Source organism: Falco cherrug, chromosome 8 (assembly GCF_023634085.1).
Source record: "Falco cherrug isolate bFalChe1 chromosome 8, bFalChe1.pri, whole genome shotgun sequence".
In the NCBI taxonomy this organism is placed as follows: Eukaryota; Metazoa; Chordata; class Aves; order Falconiformes; family Falconidae; genus Falco; species Falco cherrug.
In genome coordinates this window covers 35348426-35370708 of record NC_073704.1, presented here as the reverse complement: position 1 = coordinate 35370708, position 22283 = coordinate 35348426, and the positions used below count along the sequence as shown (strand labels likewise).

General features: G+C 40.7%; 1 protein-coding gene across 10 annotated transcripts in view; it reads left to right on the top strand.

Annotated features, from left to right (window-relative positions):
* The window catches only part of NCKAP5 (NCK associated protein 5), a 245331-nt gene that overhangs the window by 33413 nt on the left and 189635 nt on the right, over positions 1-22283 (top strand). For 9 of the 10 annotated variants that reach the window (XR_008733526.1, XR_008733527.1, XM_055718342.1 and 6 more), the window contains exon 3: positions 18262-18395. Coding sequence is in view for 8 of the 10 variants with exons in the window: in XM_055718342.1 (XP_055574317.1) it covers positions 18262-18395 (134 nt within the window). In the remaining 2 variants the exon portion in view is untranslated. Of the gene's footprint in view, positions 1-18059; positions 18153-18261; positions 18396-22283 lie in introns of those variants that run through there. The other variant, XM_055718346.1, reaches the window with a different exon arrangement.

Genomic DNA, 22283 nt, shown 5'->3' with positions numbered 1-22283 from the left:
CGAGGAAGCCACATACTCACTGCATTAATATTTTTGCAAGGATGACCTGAATAGAGCCACTGATCTGCAGGCTGAAGAGGCAGAACATTTATGGTTGGGTTTTAGCTTAGGCGAGCAAGGGGTCTCAGCTAGACCAGAATTAGTCGCAATGTCTGAGGCTCTGAAGAGGAAAGGTGCATGTATGCACTGGGCCAACAACTCTAATCTTACGCATACTTGGAAGGTAAATTTCTACAGATTCATGGTAGTGAAACCACTGTTATAGACTTGGTGTTGCACATTTTATCCTGAAGTAGCTAGGGAAATTAGCATATTACAAGTAAAAGAAATCTCTAGATTTTTGGTTTGGTTGTGGGGTTTGGTTATTGGGGGTGGGGGTTTGGCCAGTAGTTAAACTGCAAGTGTAGAACTGGTAGCTTACCAGCAACTGTAACTTCCATCTAAAAGGTCTGTTTGCAATGTTAGTTCTGGGAACAGAGAAAAACTCATTAATTTATCTTCTTAAGACTTTGTTCATCCTTATTTTTTAGAAAGTGTTTTCAGGTTTTGTTCTTAAATCTTGTAGGCCCACATGTACGACCAAAGAAAAACTCTTGCCTTACAGGTTTGAGTCGGTTGATTCAAATCTGGTCATAATACCCATTGCAACAATTCCAGCCTTTTCCTGTTGTTTCCATGTTGGTGTCAGATCTTCCAGGGGTGCATTCTTGTGGGGTGTATTACAGTCATCCTCATGGTAATTTGGACTCATTACTGATTCCTCCTGCGAAGTATAGCTAAAGCAAGGCAGAGGGGATGAGACGGTGCAGAAATACTGATTCTTCAAATTCACCTTAGTCTTATCAAGCCAGTCAGGGTAGGTGAGCATTTTCACTGCTGGACAGGGAGTACGGTCTTTAATTTCTTCATTGTTGTTGTTGTCTAAAGGTCAACTTAAATAACCACTCTAGTGATTTTTATTTTCCGTGATATGTAACATTAGTCCTTGCACAAACCAGGTTTTTTGTCTGGGTCCAGAAGAATGACCTTTTTTCCCCAAATGGGACAGAAAAGGTTATTGGAAGGGAGAGAAAGTTTCTGTGTAAGGAAGGACAAAATTTATGTACCAAGAGTATTGCTCGGTTGTGCTGCTTCCATTAAACACCCATTTATTTAAATGAATGCAGCGCTCTTGGAGCTTGCACCGTGAAGTCGGTGCTGACCCTTGGAACAAGTCTGCTCGAGCAGTGCTTTAGATTACCTTGTGGTAGAGTAAAAACTTTACTGCAACAAATTTTTGTTCAGCATCTAGTGCAATAGAGCCCTGATCCGTAGTTGTGCCACGGCACTAAGATGGCATGGTAAGATGCTGCTTTCTTGTCCGGTTCCCTCTGGGCAGAGACAAAATGTGTGTGTGTGTGTATATACACACAGAGACACACAGAGTAAGTAGCCTGTTGAAGGTGAATAAAAGAGAGACAGCAGAAACTGGGAAAAACTGTTGGCCCCATTTTGATCACTCAACGCTTTGCAGGTAGACATGAAAACCAGTCGCAGCTCATCCAAGCAAGATTTGAACTTGTCAGTATTCTTTGTGCCATTAAGCCCCATTACCTTTGTTGTTTTTTTCTCTTGACAGAGCATAAGCTCTGCAACTTCAGTTCAAGATTTAAAAGAAATATTAACACATAGTAAGGAAATAATGTCTTCCTATAGCAAACTTATGTAGCTTTGCATAGATTCATGTAGCTTGAGCTAACGGCTGTGATTCTTCCTTTCTTTTCCCTCCCTACTCTGGTCTCATAAACTTTAATCCAGTTTTTGCCTTGTCAGGAATTTGCTTTTACATACTTTCTGTTTGTTTTGGCTCTGTGTCTGTTGCATTGTGATAAGGCATCTTTTGATATTCTACAGGATCTTTCATAATGAAGATCTCATGACAGTTTTCCAAGTCTGGAACTGGTGATCAGACTTGCTTGCATGTCCTGCAAGAGGAGACTGTCTAGACTGTGGGAATGACTGTGATGTTTGGATTGTTTTATTTCCATACCACTTGGCAGGATGCACCCTGTATTTATTCTGGAAGCTAATGAAAGTGCCAGGCCTGATACAGGACCTTACCTGGCTGTGAAGTGGCTTTCCTTCATTCTCCAGACTGTACTGATAAGTTGTGCTTTCTGTCCCGTCCCTGTTGTGTGACTTTAAATAACCAGGTGCTTACAATCCCTCTTTGCTATATTCATTACAGGTCATATTCTTCGACTTTGGTGTCCTACAAGGCCTGTTGCTACCTTTGCAACCTAACTCCTTTATCATCTTGGAAAATACTTTATTTCTGATCTAAATTGCTAATTTGTAAAACAGGGTTTATTCTGATTCTTCCGCTGTTCATCTGCTTGCCTGTGTAGGTAGTGGACTCTTTGGGGAAGAGGCAGGGTCTTACTGGGCATCTAAATAGTGCTGATTGCTGCTTGGAGCCTGGGGTGCCGATGTGCCATGAATAATCGCAGCGCTGCGACGTGGGATGAGTACAGAGAGGGGCTTTGGCTCAGTCTACACGACTCATTTTGTAATTACATCTTCACGCTGCACATTTGTGATCGGCATCCATGGTGACACTGCTTATTTAGAAATGAATTCTGAGTGTTGAAAGAAAATTATTATCTCTTGGGAACACCCTGTTCCTGGTCGTATCTATTAACAAGTGCCCTGTGACAGTGATTGGCACAGTTTACCACTTAAGAAACTTTTTCTGTGGATGGCACTAGAGGAGCAGGTCAGAATTCTCAGGTTGTTGTTGGAAATCTTGCGTTCTGTACTATTTCCCTATGTCACTGATAATAAACCACCTCAGAAGGGAAAACTTGTGATGTAGGAGATATCGTAGGAAAATACATGCATTAAATGAGAAGCTGAAAGATGATTTCATACTTAAACTAGACATGAGGATTGTTGGCTGTGGTACTCTAAAGGCAGGTTTCCAGTGGTTGTATCTGCCATCAGTTGATAAGGGAAACCTGTTCACAATCTGAAACCTGTAGGAGGAGGTGAGTGGAAGTCAGGGTGTGAAGAATGCACGCAAGCTAATGCATTTCAAAAGGAAAAGCTTTAGAAGGAAAATAAGCAGGTTAGCAGAAATACCCTTGCGATATCCCCAGGAAACAAGAATATCAGCTTATGAAAATGTGTTTAATCTAACAAGAGACAGGAAGGAGAAACTTTTCTTAGTTTTGCACTTTTCATGTAGCTACTGACTTCCATCTAGGATGGGCAGGAGCAGGACCGCTGGTACTCCATGGCACTCGTCCCCCTAACCCCACAACAGCTGAAGAGTTGAACTCAACACTTGTGCACCCTGGTTCCCACGAAGCCAGCTCTGCTTGGCTTTGCTTGCATGGTCGGTGCAGCTTGGGGTTTGCTTTTCAGCTCCATTTAGACAAAGATTGTTCATATTTCTCCCATATTGAATTTGTTACCAAACTTGCTGTCTTGAGTGAGTGACAGGAAGTTTGTTTTAGTACTATATTACAGTAGCCCTAAGAAGCACTGGCGAAGAGCAAATTTCCTGTTCTGCAGATGCACAGCAAAATTTCTTTCTCGCCAAAGCTAAAAGCCCATGTAATTACAAAGAGTTTGCTAACCCCCTCTTCAGACTCCTTGTACCTGGTGGACAGACAGACTGGTATGGCTGTGATTCAGAGAGTCTCTAAATCATTGCTGAGCTGTCCTGGTCTGGGGAGCCGGGGTGTCACTCCCTTGCTTTTACAGAGCATCAGCCACTGTGAAAGACAAGGGAACTGTGTGTTGAAGGGATGGGAAACCTTGGCGTGCTGGCCACAACGTACCAAAAATTTAGAACGAGTCCTGACTCCTGTTCCAGTACTCTATGTGGTAGAGAATGCACATGGCAAGTCCTGAGTGTTAATTATGTGATTATGTGTTTTATCGTCCAGGGACAGAACTGCTCAGCCTAATAGCTGCAACCACTTCTGTCAGGTTTTTTTTCAACTGGTGCTGAAGGTGGAAGAAAAAGAAACATCTTTTCTTTTCTCTCTTAAAGAAAATCAGACTATCACTTGTCATTGTCAACACTTGCTGTTAAGTTGAAAAAAAAACAACAGCAGATCTTTTTTAGTCATGTCTTAAATGAGATGTGTCTGTGACTATGTGCAATTAATAGATTAGAATAAACTATAGTTAGATACAATAAACCAATTACATGCTATGTAAAAATATAAACATGGAAATGAAGACCAGAGGACTAAGTGTTAGAGTTTTTATATCTGTTTCTGATCTCCTGCTTTAGAAGTGTATCTAGCCGACCTGTTCTAATTAGGAGAGGGGACTAAGGGAGGAGAGTCTGGCTGGTGCGTAGAGTTGAGCTGAATTTGGTCTCTGGAAACATAAGCAGGCAGTCAGGTGAACCTGTTGCTTAAAGTGATACTGCAAAGTGATACCGGGTGGAGACACAGTCTTTAAATTAGTCCTGTTTGGCCAGTGAATGAATTAAAAACGGCATGCAAACCTGTTATTTTATTTTTTCAAGTTCTCCCAGGTACCAGACTGGCAGACGAAGTCTGGCCCCTGAAAGTTGAGTCAGTTCTTCTACATGTGTGCGTTGTCAGCACTAATAAAGAGTTTGCAGTGGCAGCTCTGTTAAAAATACCACTGAAGATGTGCCAGCCAACAAAACCCCACTGCATTTCCCTATTGCCTATAGCAGTGCCTGCAGTGCTAAAGGAGTGAATATGAAAAAGAAGTACATTTGTCAGAAAACTAAAGCAGTAGGACTCTGGAATACATGCAGGGAACAGCTGAGTAAATAAGGTATCTTTTTTTGCAGTTACTCACCAACCATAAATGGACTTTACAAGTGCACAGAGAAAAATTGTAATAAGATCTGACATGTTCATGAGCAATGCTGTAAAGAGCCTGGGAAAAAGACATGCTGTATGGAAAGGTAGCTAGCAGCAAAGTAATGATGCCAGAGGTGTTGTGTCAGCTGAGAAAGGCTAATAGAAAGTGTGTGTGTGAAAACCAAAATATTGGCATATCCCAGATCTGTGGGGGTCTGGTGGTACTGCAAACTGTTCTGAGCCACTTCTCATGACTGGCATGGTTAAGTTCTACTTCTCTGATCATCCCAATTTTTTTTTTTAGCCTTATGTCTATTTCAGTTAACTTCTTGATATCCTATTTATTAGCAGGAAATACAAATACATTCATGAGAAGTGCAGCAAGTGAAGAAGCCCTAACTCTCCCCAGCATCAGGGCAAGAAACATGTACTACTCCTAGCTTGTGAGTAAATCCCAGAGCTCCCTGGAGTGATGAAGCAGAGTTCCACTGGCCGATCCATTAAAGCCAAATAAAACTCTTAGAAGTGTGGTTTTTTCCTAATGCTTATCCTATGCATATCCTGCTGCCTAACTCCTATCTCACTAACACAGATCCAAGTGGGAAACGCTTGATTCAGCCACATGCCTATTTGTTCTGTAAGCATTCAGTCCTTTAGAAAAGAAACCATTTATATCATCTAAAGAACATTTTGGTCAGTTACAGAGGAGAAAACCTATTCACTTTGTGGGCAGGCACCCAGGCGTTGCAGATAAGCAAGTAATTTAGGATGTCGCTGTTACCCTGCTGGGGGTTACTGTCCCCACAGCGGAGCGGGTGGGGATTATGCTGGTGCTCCGTCTTCTGCTTCATTGCACAGCCTGCCAGGTTACTTCAAAGTACATCTTGTGGTGGGTTCAGTTAAGCCGTCTGCCTTGTACCCCATCCTGAGCCTCAAGCAGTTCTCTGCTGACTTGAACGGCTGGTGACGTCCAGCTAGTGATCAGGAGTGATCAGACTGGGGCAGTGACCTCTTCTACCATTCTGGCTGGATCTAGAAGAAACGTGGTGGCTGGGCCCTCTCTGTTACTTGTGCTCTGGGACTGAGGCCCTTCATTGCACACTTCAGAAAGCGTAGGAATAAACACTGCAGATGCTGCACAGCTTCATATGAATTCCTTAGGTTAAAATCAATACCAGGTGTAAACAGTGCAGCTTGAGTCATGTCACCTTTCATTATCTTTTTACCTGGTCCTTGTCTTCTATCCTTTGTACAGGCTGGGCTTTATTTCTGGTGCGGCACTATTCCACTGTAGCAAGTACCCTTAAATGGATAAGCATCAACGTCCAGCATGACTACAAATTCATGGCTTCTTTCTTCCCACTCCGTCTAGACTTTATAGCCACTTCCAAGTATGCCTAAAATACTGTTTGGCAGGAATGTTTCCATAGTGGCTTATCAAAATATTGTTACCTGGTTACAAGGAACTTGAATAAATCTTCTGAGTCTCAGCTGTTCACTAACTGCCATAGTTCATGGGATTATCTTTTATAGACACTCCAAACAATGCAGACAAGATCTGGAAACTGCCAGCCTTACAAAACCCCTTTGAAAATATTTCTTTCTGTGGGACTACATGGGTTTACAGAGCTCAAGGCATCTCTTCCCTCTTTCCTTTTCAAGTCCATGCCTAGGCTGGAATTTCATCCAAACTGACAGCAAATATCTATTACTTAATTATAAAAAAAAGCATGCCATATAAAATATTAAATGGAATCTCAGCAAGTGTGAATGTGAAAACCACCCTAGATTCTAGGGCCGAGAGCTCATGTTACGGACTTATATGCAGTTGTTTTGAAAGTGTTGCTGTAGGTCACAAAAAGTCCCAAGAACATGTAATGCACTTAAGAAAACTTCAGGTAAATCTTAACGGCCCTCACCACGAGAATTCTCTTCTGATCCAAGGTGGAGTTTCTGATTACTAAATATAGGCAATATCCCATGGGCTAAGGCACTTTCTTGAACCTGGATCTTTCCTACATCACCTGAGTTCATTTATTCCTAGTCAGTGTTCTGTGAGTAGGGAGTTCAGTCCTATGGCCTGTGTATTTAAATAAATCTACTAGAGAGTGACTGAGAGACGTGCAGTCCATGATCAGTAGAGCATTCAGCTCTACGGGCATTGCTCTTTGAGTCTGTGAAGTCTTTATGCAGGCTATAACGGTGTTACTACTAAATGTTTTGGTGTTGCTTGTATTTATTCAAATATATAGTTTAGTTCTGATGAAAAACTCAAATTGCAAAACCTCAGCTGTATTTCTGTGTCCGGGCGCTTTTGTTTTGCCAGAGGACCTTACCTTCTGGGTTTCATGTGTTGCTCCATTGGTAGCCCTTTACGAGGTGTTCAAGAATTGTAGACCTGATAGAAAATTGTAGGTGAGTCAAACAATTCCCGCTTTGCTGGCCCAGGCAGATTGGCATTTGCAAGTTGTTGTCCACATGCACTCTTTTGTGCTGCTCTGTGGTTCAAATGCCGTTATTATAATTTTCTTGAATGAAACAAGTGGGAAACAAACTGGCACAGACTGGGGATTTTTGCTTGTTTGCAACTGAATTAATAAAGGCTCATTGTAAACAAGTTACATTGGTTATAAAACTTTTTTTCTAATAAGAAAAGATTGTATATACTTGGTGTGAAAAACAAAACAAACACCTTTATGCTTGGTTAGACATCTTAATATAATGCAAGTCACCTTACCAAAAAAGTATGTGTGGCAAAGGTCTTGGAATTATAATTAGGCATTATATTCAGGGAAAAATTTTTTTTACAGTATATTGCTTATTAACTCTACTGGTTTTCCTTTTGGTATTGACAGCAGTTTTTTCCTCACACTTCTGAATACTAGGTATTCATACAAATTATGTCTGTCTTAATATTGTTTACAAGTTTTTATTTGATCTTGAAAAGCATTTCATTACGTTTAATTTAGAGAAATGAGATTTCTTTAGTTACTGTCTGTAGAAGCTATTAGAAGTTCAATTACATTTGCAAATTCATTTTTTAAAAGTGTTATCATTTTAAGATTAATAATTAAAAAAAATCCGTGCTCTGACTGTGTGGGACTTTCAAGTTCAAGAATAGTCTCTCTACACCCCTCTTTTATAAGGAAATAATGTCTGAAATGGAAAAATTAATTATGCTAGGAACTGAAGATCAATACAGGTCTTTGAAATTGAGCTATCAATTCTGAACTTGAACGAATAGCAGTTGTTTTATCAGGGCAACAGTATTATCAAAATATGTATTGCTTGCCTTCATTCATTTAAGACATTCATTGCACACATTCATTGAAAATGTCATGTGGAGATGACCTTAAAGAAGTTAGGAGAATGACAGCTACGGGGGATGCAGAAGTTTCACCTGCATAAAGCATGCCTGCATGTATGTTGCCATCATGGATTGTGTATAAGCACTGTATCTATAGATAATGTTTCTGGGAAAGATGCTAAAAGAGGTCCAAATGGTTGACTTCAGTTTACTAGTTTCTGGAAGACTATGAGTGGGATTTTTCGGTATTTTAATTTTTTAAAAAGGTAACTCCAGTTTCGTGTGGCCTGTTGTTGAGGGTTTCACAGAAATAAAGAGCTGTCAGGCAGTAGGAGCTCCCTTTCGGAGAGCTGGCCATACACTGTAGCTGTTGAAAGCGATGGGCAGGCAGTGGAGCTAGCTATCTAGCTCTGGGCTGAAAGGTTTTGTGAATTATTTAATTATTTCCCCCCCCTGTAAAATAAATGTTGTCACAACTCAAACTGTATATACAGTACTGCTTGTGTAATAGCCTGCCTAATTCAGATTAATTGTAGGCTTGCAATGATAAAGGAGCTTCAGCACAGCAGTTACTCTGTCGTACAGATGCAATTAAAACCATATCAGTGCAATATAAATAATGCTAAATTAAGTTGCTGTCCTGCCACATGGTGGCAATTTTGAGCTAGTGCACAATGAAAGCCAGCCTCTTACTTTATTTAGGAGTAACTACACCAAGAAAGAGTTTCTAATTTACTTGCCATCACCCAAGAATATAAAGTGTGTAAACTACTGTCACTAAAATATCACTACTACTAATAAACCTTTCTTATCTTGCTATTCATCTTAGAGCCAAGCAAAGCTTGAAGTTTACATCTGGTAGTCACAGGATACATGTGCTAGTCTGATATGTGGCCAAAGACAGAGATATATTAGCATATTAAAATTTCATAGTGGAAAATAAATTAATTGCTTCAGATTATTTACTTTAACTGTTTTCAAGGCAGTTTTAGAGAATACTAATACAAATCACTTCATGTCAGTTAGATTTTCCAGGTTTATTTGGGCAGCCTGTCATTTTTGGAGCAGAATCCTGTTCTAAAGAACGATCATATTTTTTTACTGGAATGAAAAAGCTAGAAAATACCAGCCTAAAATTAGGATACTGTTTTTTATACTATTTATATCTTGCTGTTCCAGAGCTTTAGGAGGAATAAGTTTAGGAAAAATGATTACATCATAAAATAATTGGGGAAAAAAGTAAAGGCCTGATATAAATCAAGGGAATTTCTTCTTTGGCCTCTGTAGTACAAAACTGTGTCAGGTGAAAGGGTAATTCATTTTGACTACAAAGCAGCCAGACAACCTCACCCTTAACTTTAATATTTTGAAGAGATGGGGAAATAAGGCTCCCTCTCCCTCCATGAACCCCCAAGTGCTTAAGTTATTACTATTTGTACCTTGATACTTCACTGTGCGTTAAATACACCTGTAACTTCATTCCTGGGAAAGCTTTGAGTGTTTAAGGGTATTTGTCAGTATCCCCAGTATAGCTAGAAACAGTAACAAGAGACAAAGGCGTATTAACTGCCACTGTTGGAAAGCTCTGGTTTCAATAGCTGGCTAATTTAATAAAGTCTTGTTACAGCAAAATGATTCAGCTGTAAGCAGCCTGTAAAAATTGTAATAATCACAAGCAATGCACTTCTTTTTTCCCCCACTCTTTGGGGTAGTGTTTTTTCATGCTGTCAAAGTCCGCTACAGGGAACGCTGCAGTGTTCTGCAAAGTTGTTTGTCAGTGCCTTGGTTTATTTTTGCAGAGAAGTATTGATTACAGAATGAGAAACATTTGGTTTAACAGCGATCGATGAGGAGCAAACAAAGGACACTCTGAAGTTTGACTCATTTTAATTTGAATGAAAATACAGTACCTGGTGCAATTTATGATGAGGTAAAAAATGCTATCTGCTCCCTGTTCTTGTAATTACATTTCTATCCTGTCATCTGTGAGTGAAACAAGTTTAGACAGACAGGGGTCTGTAGTCTCCCATGTGCTGGATTTGGGAGCGGGTTGCGTAAAGGGCAGTTTGGAGGGGCAGTTCTCACCTTGCGTGGGAGCCCCCAGCTTTGCAGAAGGGTGACCGGCAGGTTCATCTGCCACTGGAGGTGACCACACCAAAGAGATTTCACCCACCTTCCGTGTAAGACAGATGAGGGCGAACCACCTTGGACTCCTTGACCTGTTTGTTGGGGTTTTTTGCAGGACCCAAACACAAACTCTCACAAAATATCCGTAACATAGAGGACACTTGTACTTCCCTTCAACCAACGGCTTGGGCCGTGCACAGCTGGGGCTCAGGCATATTTGGTGGCACTTGAACAAATACCATTTGATCACCATGCATTATGTTGGGGGAATTAAATATTCATTGCATCAGAAAAGATGAGTTACTTTGTTAAAGTAACCAACTGGGAGACCAAGTTGCAAATTCCAGTTTCTATTTCAATTAATATTTCATAATTCATTCTAGAAGAATGGAACTGTTTCACCATCCCTCTCTCATTCCTTATCCCAGGCTGTTCTGTGGCTCCTGCCTGCAGCAGTCTTTCAAAAGTGGCTCACAAGGATGATAAAATAGTGGGTTTGAGTACTTTGAATATGCATATTTACTCATAACAGTATTGGGCATTGACTTGCTAGAAAAGCTGATTTTAATGTTCTTCTGATAGTTGCTATTTGTTTGCTTAATTCTGTTGTCATTGTTTTCTACTTCAGTGGTGGTGGTATCTGCTTTTGTGGCCAGGTGATTCTATCTGGCTCATAGGATGTTGTGTTACAGACCAGACTATGATTCTATTGAATTATGATTTTTATGATGAGGTATCTGATGCATAGCATTAGAAAATGCATTAAAAATAAATCCATAAATACTCAGTTTAGGTTAGCAATGACTTAATGGTACTTCAAACTATAAAAACCCCAAACTTGTATTCTTTTCTTCCCATCATTTAAATTCATTGCAAAGAATCTGTTTGAAATCAATATTAATTACACAGAAATTGTGACCCTCTTTAGCAAACACTTTAAAATACTTGCTAAAAAATTAATGTGAAGGTTATTAGCCTGATTTTGAGCAGCATTATGCCTGTGTTAAATATTCTTCTGTAGACTTTTTTGACAAAATAGTGCTTCCATGTTAGCGTAATTAGTAGTACCATAGTAGAACCCTTCTTTCAATGAACTGAGGAAGCAAAGAACAAATTCAAGAATACAGAAGAATCTGATTTCTATTTAAACAGTAGGTCTTTCACTACTTGTAATCTTAAAAATGAGATTACATTCGTGCCCCTTTTAATACATTTTTGATATTTGAACTGTCAGTCCAGTTATACCTAGCTGTTCTTAAGAATTGCCTTTCATAAGGCTCACATATAAGCTAAACAGGAGGGGAGATCAGGTCCTATGTAGATGTTGGGCTTGACTCCCTTGTGAATAGCAACACCCTATGTAATATGCATCATGTGTGGATGCGGAATCCCTTAGATTTTTCACTTGCAGTTACCTATAGTTTTAAGTCTTGATGCACAGCCACATTTTTAACATACAGATAACATCATTGATCAAAGGAATAGTATGATTTTTATGTGAAAGAGAAATTACAAAGAAAAAAATTAAGTACTCTGGCGCAGTGAGCTGGCCTTGCCTGGCTGCCAGGCACCCACCCAGCCGCTCTCTCATTGCACCTCCTCAACACAGCCAGCGGAGAAAATATGATGAAAAAGCTTGTGGGTCAAGATAAAGACAGAGACAGCTTACCATTTACCCTTACAGGCAAAACAGACTCGGTTTGGGGAAGATTAATTTCATTTATTGCCAATGAAAATAGATGTGGATAATTTAAAACAAAGACAAAATTAAATGCTTTCCAAAGTGCAGTTTGGGGAGTCTGATTCCCCCGCTCCCCCTGTGGAGTGGCGCAGGGGGATGGGGATGCAGGTTGAGATCAGGCCATGACAGGACCTTCCTCCGGAGTTGCTCCGGCCCCAGCGCGGGCTCCCTGGGGCTGCAGGGAAATGGCCGTCCTGGCGCCGGGAGCGCTCCCCACCCCGCCACCCAGAGCCGGGTGCTCGCGGGGCGCTTTCCCGCACCTTCTCCCTCGCTCCTCACGGCCTCCCAGGCGCTTTGCCCGCTCGTAAATGCCGTTTCCCAGAGGTGCCACTGGTGCCGCCGAGGGGCCGGGCTGGGCTGTGTGGTGGGGCCGCGGCAGAGGCGGGCAGAACCGGCGGGAACCGGCGCGCGGCAGCCCCGGCCTCTCCTCACAGGGGAGCTGCGCAGCCGGCGCGCGGCTCCAGGCACGCGGCAGTGGCGGGCTGCCCCTGACTGGGCGTGTCACGGGAGGCTCCTGCGCTGAGGTAAGGGCAGGACAGGAGCGCCCGCCACTTACCGCCACGGGCAAAACAGACTTGACTTGGGCAAAATTAATTTATTACCGGTCAAATCACTGTAGGATAATGAGAAAAACTAAATCTCAAACCACCAACACCGGTGCGGGGCCGGGGCCGCAGACAGCCCCACACCGCCCCCTCCGGGAGGGCTCCTCCCCCACGGCCCCCGCCCCGGGAGGGCTCCTCACGGCTGCTCCCGCGCGGGGCTCCGCGGGCCCCGGGGCACGGCCAGCCCGGCCGGGGGCTGCCCGCGGGCCCGGGGGCGGCTCCGCTCCGGCGCCGGGAGCCCCCCCCCCCGCCGCCGCCCGCCCCGGCCCGGGTGCCGCGGGGCCGCTCCGCTGCCGGGGCCTCGCGCCTCTCTCCCGTCCCGCCGGGGCGGTGCCGGCTTCTCCCGCTGTCCCCTGCCGTGCCGGGGGCTTCGGCCGCGGCCAGCGGCGGGCCCGGCTGGGAGCCGGCGGGCCCGGGCTCCCTCCCGCCCGGGGGCAGCGCCCGCAGCAGCGCCCGCAGCCACAGCCCCCCCGCCCGGACCCGGTACAACAGTACATCTGATCCAGTAACATTAAGAAAAAGTAAGGTTATTAGGATGGCACATTATGGAGGGGCAGGGGAAAATATTTTTAGGTGGAGAGGCAGGGAGGAATGAGCTGTTAGCTAAGCAGTTTGAACACGGAGGGCACAAGATCATCAGCATTGAGGAGGGGAGGGAAGCAGGTCCAGCAGGAAGGGTGGGATGAGAGTAGAGGGGTTTGGAATAAGAAATTTGCTTGAGTTAGTGAAATTCTTGACCTGCATGGAGAGAAGTCCCTGTATACTTCTCTGAGAAGGTATTGTCATGGAGTCGGTCCTGTCATTTAAACAAGACATCTGCTGATTTTGTTTGTAGTAACAGGTAAAGGAGTTAAACTGCAAGTCCCTGACTTGGAAGACTTGAGTGTCATCCATGTATAAATTTAAAGTTGACAGTGAAATAGCCCAGAAAGGAAAAAAAAAAAGTAAGAAGGCCGCCTTTCTGTACAAAGCCTTAAGGTGCTACGTGTTCACTCTGCATGCTAGGTGTCACACTGGTCAGAAATGAAGGTCCTGTTGTGTAGCTCCTGGCCTGGCAGCACCATGTGCTGCCATCTGCCTCCTGTGGCTGCCACCCGCCACATCCTCTTTCATGTTTTGTCACTTCTGCATTTTCTGCTGGTTGTCACAGCGTCAGGGGTCACTAGGAGAGGAGACGTTTACAGTTTGGTAGAATGTGAAAGAACCAGGTGCTGACATTTGCAGCACATCCCAAGGGAATTAAGAAAGAGACATAAATGATTGAGCACCTCTTAGAAGACTCTGGTCGTGTGGCAGCACTGGGTTGGTCCTTAGACCAAGATCACAGCTATTAACCAGTAGCTCTGAAAATAAGCATTGTCACTTCATGTCTTTGTGGAGTGCTGAGGAGCGATTCAGACTTTTCTGTCAAATACATGTACTATTTTCAGTCTACCCATAAATAGTTTCCATGCGGTTTGTTTTGATCATGAGTATCTCAAATTGGATTCCTTCCTTAACTTTTAGAAGACAAGTTAATGTGTGGTACATGCCCCTGACTGGATGAGAAATGAAACGTTTTGACACGAACATTTCTACAGCTACACCAAAAGGAACTCGTTGAAGTGCAAATGCTGGCTCATGAGTGTAATGAGCAGCTAGTGAAACTTGATTGCTGAAATGTTCATGAAAGAGTAATTGCAAACAGTATTTGTTCAAGTGTTAAAATATTCCAGTACTTGCACAAAAGTATTGGTGGAGTTTGCTAACCCTGTCTTTCACTGTAGTTTGTTCGCATAAGATTTTTACATATTTGGAAAGTTATCAGAGATTTGACAGGGTGATGTGATGAAAGGCTATCTGGAGAGCCTGAAAAAGGGAACCAAGAGTGAAGTAAGGATTATACTTCTAAGAGAAGAAGGTTATAGTTGTGCTGCTGAAGGTAAGGAGAGGAGGCAGGAAAAATAGTTTGAACAGAACCCATGGGGAGAATAAGCTGCAATTAAAGAGGAGCTGGCAAGTGGGAATACGTATAACTTCATTGGAAGATGGCAGTGATTTTCCTGGTGTTAAAACATACTGATGCATTTCACATGATGCTTTCTTTTTTAATTTAACTTTTTCTTCACATGGCATGCTAATTGTGTCCCTTTCCAGTAAGCTTATATTCACTATAAAACCTTGAACTGTTTCTGGCTAGTTCATTTCCTTTCACACACCTTTATTTTTCAAGGAATAAAGTGGGGTTAGCACTGAGGGGGTTGTGGCAACACACAGTTTCTGGAGAATTCAGGTATATGATATCTGCTTATAGGAGACAAAAAAATACCTGTTTAATCTTGGCCTTTCTGTATGTTAGGCTCACTTCTCTCTTCTGACACATCATTATGGCTTTTCTGGGGTTGAATAAAAATGTAGTTCTCTTTTCTTGTAGATAAGATCACTGCTGCTGGGAGCTACTTTCAGTGTGCAGTATACACGGGTGTTTTGTGTCCTGGAGAATGAAAACTTTCCAAGTGTGGGTGGTCTCTTACTCCCCCTCTCCCCAGTATTTAATGTCTGTGATCTGGCTGAAAACATATCTGCTTTCTACCTTAAAGAAATGGCAGAAGTGCCTCAAGATTGCCAGTAAATTCTTGTGAAGAAGCACAAAAATAAATCCTGATGGTGTGATGGTGTTATTGCTGTGCCGCTATCCTGTGGGCAGCCTTCTCCCCATTCCTACAGGAAATTTTTGGTAGCTGGGAAGAGAACACAGACTTTCAGGGCCATAGCTTTGTGCTTTTGTTTATGGTTTGTAGCCTTGTGACTTCTTTGTACGTTTTGTACAGCAACAGCTTCCAGAAGTTCCTAGCGTTTAGACATTCCATTCCAGTGATGTTATTGTTCTTGTAATGTGAATTTGGTTTATGGGTATTTTTCTTGAGGTAATTCCTAGGTCCGTCCTTCTTAAAAGAAGCCCAAAGAACATGGATGCGCTGACCTTTTGTGTAGGACAATAATACAGACTTCCCCACATGAATAGATGGAGTAAATGGTAGCAACAGCATTCTCTGATCTATCAGCAAGAGGTGAATGAAACCTAGAAATAGCATATACAGCTCATTGACCTGAAGGGGAAAGTTTGGGTTTGTGAATCTCTGCTGTGTATTCCCCGCTTTACTAGAAAATGTGGTTTTGTGTTTAGCAGTGGCACAGCCATGCAGCTAGGTACAGCACACTCATTCTGCAGGACAGTCAGTGGAGCTGTGTGCAACCTGCAAAACATCTTGGCAGAAAGGTGGAGGACAGGATACACATCTGCTTTCTTTTTGGCAGGAAAAAAAGTGATGTTTTGTCTCTTCTCCCCCCATGCAGATCTGGCTTTGTACTTAATGTAGAAGGAGGGTTTATTTCAGGACCAGAGCATGGTCAGCGTAGCAGGCATGGAGAGGTAGTTGCTGTATTGGAATGACATCATTGTTGCAGTAATGATGCTGAATGAGTGTTGAAGGCATGGCTGAATCTCTGGTCTTCAGTACATTATCACAGTTTAGCTGTTACTGCATCGGGTAGCTCAGGCATAGCCTGGTGCTTTGAGATGACTTGGGCACTCAGGGGTTCATAGCAGTACCTGATTTTTCTCCAAAGTGGCTTATCAGTTACTGTAGGGATGATTAGCTATTTAGGTTTAAGAAAAATTTCTGTAGACAGCAGTGTCTTCTGAAAGTTTGTCTCAAGCCCTGGGTGGTAACTATATATTTCTTTTATGTCATTTTCCTTGCCACTCTCTGACTCTGGAAGCTCTAGATATTTCTTTAGCAGCAGTGAAATCCTTCTGTAAGAGAAGATGCCAACAGTATTCAGCAAGGGCCTCTGGAACAGTGTAATTTTGAAGCTGGTGTTGATGGGATCTAAGCTGGAGAAATACTAACTGCTTTGAATATTCCTCCTGTATCATTAGCCTGAGTTATCTTCTGTGAGCTGTATTCTCTGTGTGGCTGTTGTATATCTTCTGCCTGGTGCCAAGCACTCTTTGCTTTTCTTAGTTTGGCAGAAACAAAGGATTACTTAGCACCTGGCAGAACATGGTTGTGTAACAGTAAGGACAGTAATCAGATAATTTAGTTAGAACAATGCATTTATTTCCCAGTGATTTGATTCTTATTTTACAGTTTTCCATTTTCCAGATATTACATATGACCGACTAGACAGAAGCCCTCTGTTCTCTGAGTAATCTCCCCTACTTTTTCACAAGCATATAGATACTTCATTTAATCCTTTGCAGCCTCCCCTTGTGGCATCTGCTTATTTATCACTGTCTTTAAGATCCCTTTTCCACTTGGTAGTGTACATCTTTTTGGTCCCTTGGTTACTGCTATTGTAAATTATTATCCAATAAGATTTATAGCTGTGAGACTTGTACACAAAATCTGTCTCCCACATTTAATGGCTTAACACTAGGAAACCTTTTTTATTTTCTAATGAAACTGTATGTGTAATTTCTAGATAAATTTTTGCAGGTATGTCATGAAAATTTAGGTCAGCAGTGGAACTATGTCAGACTGTCTGACAGGTTACAAGTTGCACTACACCGTGGGCACAGATATTTTTCAAAGCGTATAGGTGGTCGACCCACTGTAGCTTTATGACTTAACCTCTTCTTAGACAACTCACATTGGAACCCCTTTGCTGACAGAGTATAATGTGGTATCTTGTAAATTGCTTGGGTTTTGTAATAGATACACTTATTTAAATGCACAAGGAAAAAATTAATTTACTTTCATTCCCATTTAACAGCATCACATCAAAAAAGCTGTATATAATTTTTTTAAATTCCAATAGCATTTTTTATAACGTTGCAGTTCATTCTCCTGCACCTCCTAAATTGCATTTAGCTGCTTATAAAATAGGGTTTTGAAATAATTAGGTGCTCTTTCATGTGATGGTCATTTTGTTTTTTAAATAAAAAATAAAAGATTAGGCCATGTCATATGTAGATTTATCCAGGTAGTGCTATATGTTGTGGGTTGGGGTTTTCGGTCCTATGTGTTAGGCAGCAACTGTATGCTATTTGTCTTTAAGAACTATTAGTAAAATTAATGACATTGTGTTTCTCTCATATTTGTTTGATAAGTTTTTAAAAACATATTCTTTATCATAGTATTTCAGTAAATAGATTCAAATAGGCTCTGTCCTACTGAGAGAGATTCTTCTCCACCAAAACAAAAAAAAACAGTGGCTGCAGAATCAGGTCCCCTTCTCTGTTCATGAGAATGAAACATTAAGGGATGGGTGACAAGTTGTCCTCTTGACTTGTTTCATGTTTCCTGTGTCTGCATTCAAGCAAGACAGGTCACAGATCTCAAATACAATTTTTTTTGCATTTATTTTGAGTGGAGGTGAAGAAATTGAGCTTTGAAGGAGAGGGTGGGTGTTTGTTTTTAAATGTGCTGTCTTCAGTGAGGCTGAGCCAAGTAAGAGTAGTGTAACATGATGGGGATGTTATGAAAGTCTTTCCATCTCTAGTTTGTTATTCTGTGTGACATTGCTATACAAAAAATTATGGGACTGCATAGGTAGGGTAATTATTCTGTTTGATGACTTTTCCCAAATTAAATCTTAAATTTTTGCTAAAAGTATGCTTTATGTACGCAATTAATAAATAACCTTTTTATGGTTTTTCAGCGTGAGAAGCTGATACATGAGTTGGAGGAAGAAAGACATTTGAGACTTGAGAGTGAAAAAAGATTACGGGAGGTGACCCTGGAGTCGGAGCGTAGCAGAGCTCAGATGCGTGGGCTGCAAGAACAGTTTTCCAGGTATGTTGCATAAGTAAACTATGTTCAAAATATGGTAAGAACATACTTCGGTGAAAAAAGATTGATCAAACCTATTAATAACTTGAGTGGATGGAATCTAAGGCAGAAATTGCTCTCCCTCTGAAATCCTGTAAACGTAACAGGCTTTTCAGTAAATGATCGTTAGCATCCTGTAAAACTTAAAAGGCTTACACCATCATTCTGTGTAATGGTGAAAATTTTCCTTTCTAAACATCTTGCAATTGTTTCTCAATAATTTTCTAATTAGAGGTCTTCACTTCTCAAAAGTGTATGTCATTGGTAAGTCAATATTTGGTTGTTAATTTCTGGTAACCAACAAGAATGAGTTTGATCAATCTGAATAAAGGGGAGAAAAAGTGATGCCTTTTACCAGGTGGATAATCATCCTGTTTGGACATGTGTCAGTTCTCCTCCTGCACTGACTTTGTACTAGAACAGAGCTCCACTTACAAGGGAATCGTCTTAGAACTGGGATTTAAGACAAACCATTCATATGATGACAGTAAGGATTTGACTTATGTGTTGTTTTCATGGTGCATGATGAGATCTTGTACATCAAATAGAATTTTTTATTGTTTTTTTCACATCAACAGAAACAAAACAATCAAAACAAAATCAAAAGAGACAATGGAATTTTATGTTGTGTATTTTCCATGAAGGCTGAATATTAACTTGTTCCCTCAGGCCCCTGCATCACTGAGAAGTCCAAGTTCAGTTTAATATGGTGAAAACAAGCTGTGGGGAGGGTTTTTTTCTTTGGTCATTTTCGTTGTAGGTTTTAGGGGTTTCTGTGTTGGGCATTTTTTGTGATTTTCTCCCTCAGTGTGCCATGCTGCTCATCTGATCTGAAATTGAGTTTCTAGGCAACGCTGCAAAAGCCATTAATAGCAATAATAAAATTTGTCCTGATTTTTTATTTTGTTTTTGGAAAATTTCCATTAATACTCTCCAAATTTTAAAAAACTAGCAAAGTGTTCAAGTAAGTCTGAAATTCTTTCCCTAGAAATGCTAAGGGTATTTCTTTTTAAGTTTTCTGTTGTTGTTCTATGATGTTTGATTTCAATTTTTACTTATTCTGATGTGACTCCCTAAGTAATATACACAAAATAATTCCATCCTATAAGTCTTCTTGGTTAGAATATTTTGATCTATTATGTATTAATCTTTGTTTATTGAAGAATTTCCTGAGGTTCTGTTTGTAGAACGGTATTATTGTTACAATAACTAGAAGCCTTTGAATAAACTTGGAAGATGTTGGAGCCATGATTAAGAAAAGAAGGGGTGAAGGGAAGCCCATTTCCAGAGTAACGTGCCAAATAACTTGATAAAATTTTAACTGTTGCATATTCAGATCTTTTCAGGATAACCCTTCATTATTCCTGTGAATTTGCAGTAGTCTGAATCACTTCTACAGTCCTTCTGAAAAGAATGACTATTATATTAGTTAGGATCCCTGAAGTCCACTGTCTTCAAATTAATCCATTCTTTTTCTTCCATTATTTGCTTGCTCTGATCTATCAAGAAGCAGAGGCATGCAAGTTCTTTGGATTAAAGTTGTCTCTTTTTTTTTTTTTTTTTTTTTTGTACCTCTGATTTAGATAAAGGTGAATGCCTCCTAAATCAGTACTGTGTTCTTTTTAAGGCTGTCTGCATGTTAGCTATACTGCTTGAAGGCAAACTTAAATATCACTTTTCATTAACGGCACCTTGGTTGGCTCCTTATTACCAGTGATGAAAACTGGCGTTGGCTTCATTGGGCCATGATTTTATTTTAGTGTAGACCAGATGCTAGGAAGAGAATGCATCACTTAAATGCTTCATTTGCTTTTAAAACATTATGTTTGTTATGATGAATATTAGAGGTTATTTTTTTCTTACGTTTAGTAGAATATTAAGATACTTGCTTACACAAACAGACTTTCTCCCTGAACAAGTGTATTTCTTATTACCCTGCTTGAACGAGTAATGAAACTGGCACCTGGATAATCTTGTGCTGCTTAGAGATTATGTATTGTTTGAAGAATTTGAGACTTTTTCCTCAATTTGAGAACAATTAAGTGGGACAAGGCAGGTGGTGATGGGAGAAGATGTTAAAATCAAGCACAGTGCAAGTACTTTGGAAGAAGATGGCTAGAAAGTAATACTTGGGGCCCATACATTCTGGATTTCAGATGTAGATAAGACTAAAGTAAGAACATGTATTATAGGGTTTTAAATATATGCTATTCCTGAACTAAATGGATTTACATAGACATTCCTGCATAGACATGCAGAACAGTAGGTTAAACTATGATTTGGAGGATGTTTCTTTGCATCTCAAAATATTTTCTATGCATCTTTGAAAGAAAGAAACATAATGGTTTGTGGAAAGCTGTAAGCTGATCTTTTTAATCAGGGGAAGAAAGCTGCCTGTTCCCATCTGAAATTGTGTGAAAAACTTTAGTCTGTCATATAAGCATATAGGTTGAGATTGAGGACTTCAGAGTGCAAGGGTTTTTTTTATTGACTGACGTTTCTGTTCTTACCAGGTAAGCAATATTCCAGGCTAGGAGTCTGAAATAAATCAAAGTTCTCTTTCTTAACATCTGTATAAATCTGGCAGAGCCTTAAAGTGACACAGTGGATAGTTTGATAAATATGTGACAGTTGCTGTAGAAGGAAAGAGAGCTTTAAAAACCAAATTTCTTTTCCAGAATTGTATAGTGATGTATCCATGTAGGTTTAAATTTGTTTTCTAATTTTATTGGAGATTAATATATTTAAGGTGTGGAAAGATCCTGCAGGAAAACCATTTAATGCTAAAGCTGATTTTACATTGTAGTTGGATGCAGTTATTTTTGCATTGCCTTAGTATAATATCACCTTGAGGTGATATTATACCTCAAAATCAAAATCCTTGATGTTTTCTTTCTCAAAACCACTGTTATTTTGCTGCAGCTGTTGTGTTAAATTCTCTAAGGCCCTTTTTGGCATAGCAGTATATAGATGAGTGTTGCTCAGATGCATGAAGACTAACCCTCTAAATGCCCGTCAGCCCAGTTTCTTCCAAGACAGTGTCATGCAATCTGAGTTTCCCATGTTGATTGTGGCTAAGTGTCATGGTGAGTTGCCATTTAGGTTCGTATTATGCCTGCTGCCTCTTTATCCAGCTCTGGAGGAAATTAGGTTAATTCTTTTTGTTTGTTTGTTTTTTGTTTGTTCGTTTTTCTGGGTTTGGATTGCAGGGTTTTTTTTGCTTTCTCACAGTTTAACATTATTCCTCCTTGAACTTCTTGGGCGTCAGAGAAGAAAATCCACTGTGTCTCATGTACCTCCTTGTTCTTGGTTTCAGCTGTGCTTTTCCTACTTTAAGCGTCTTCCTACAAGAGTAGGAACAGAAATGCAACAACCCTGCCCAAAGCAGTAGGTGTAATTTATAGTATCACTCTAAAAAGCACACTAATACACACAATATAATATGATTACATTTCTCTGCTGTACATCAGTAAGCAATAGAAATTGTTGTCTGTTGAGTGCATATAGTACATGTGACTCCAAACTGCGATTAAACGGTAAAGCAGTAAAAGAGGTAGCTTTACTTAAGTTATTTTGATTGCTATTTTGGTCTAAATGAAACCAGTTCAATAAACACGGTGTTGTAGAGTATATCTGTAAACAGTAATTGAAGAGGCTAGTATCAAATCTTAAATCCCCTTTGGGTAAATTTCAAAAATTCTTTCAGTTAAGATGATGTTGTTTATAGGTAACAATGACTGTGACTGGAAAACTGCCTCAGGCTTTTAAGAATGGATGTTATTGGAAAAGTAGGAAATGGTCCTTGTTTGATCTGCCAGGGTCCTGCGAATGGGATGAGTGCAGTTCTCATTA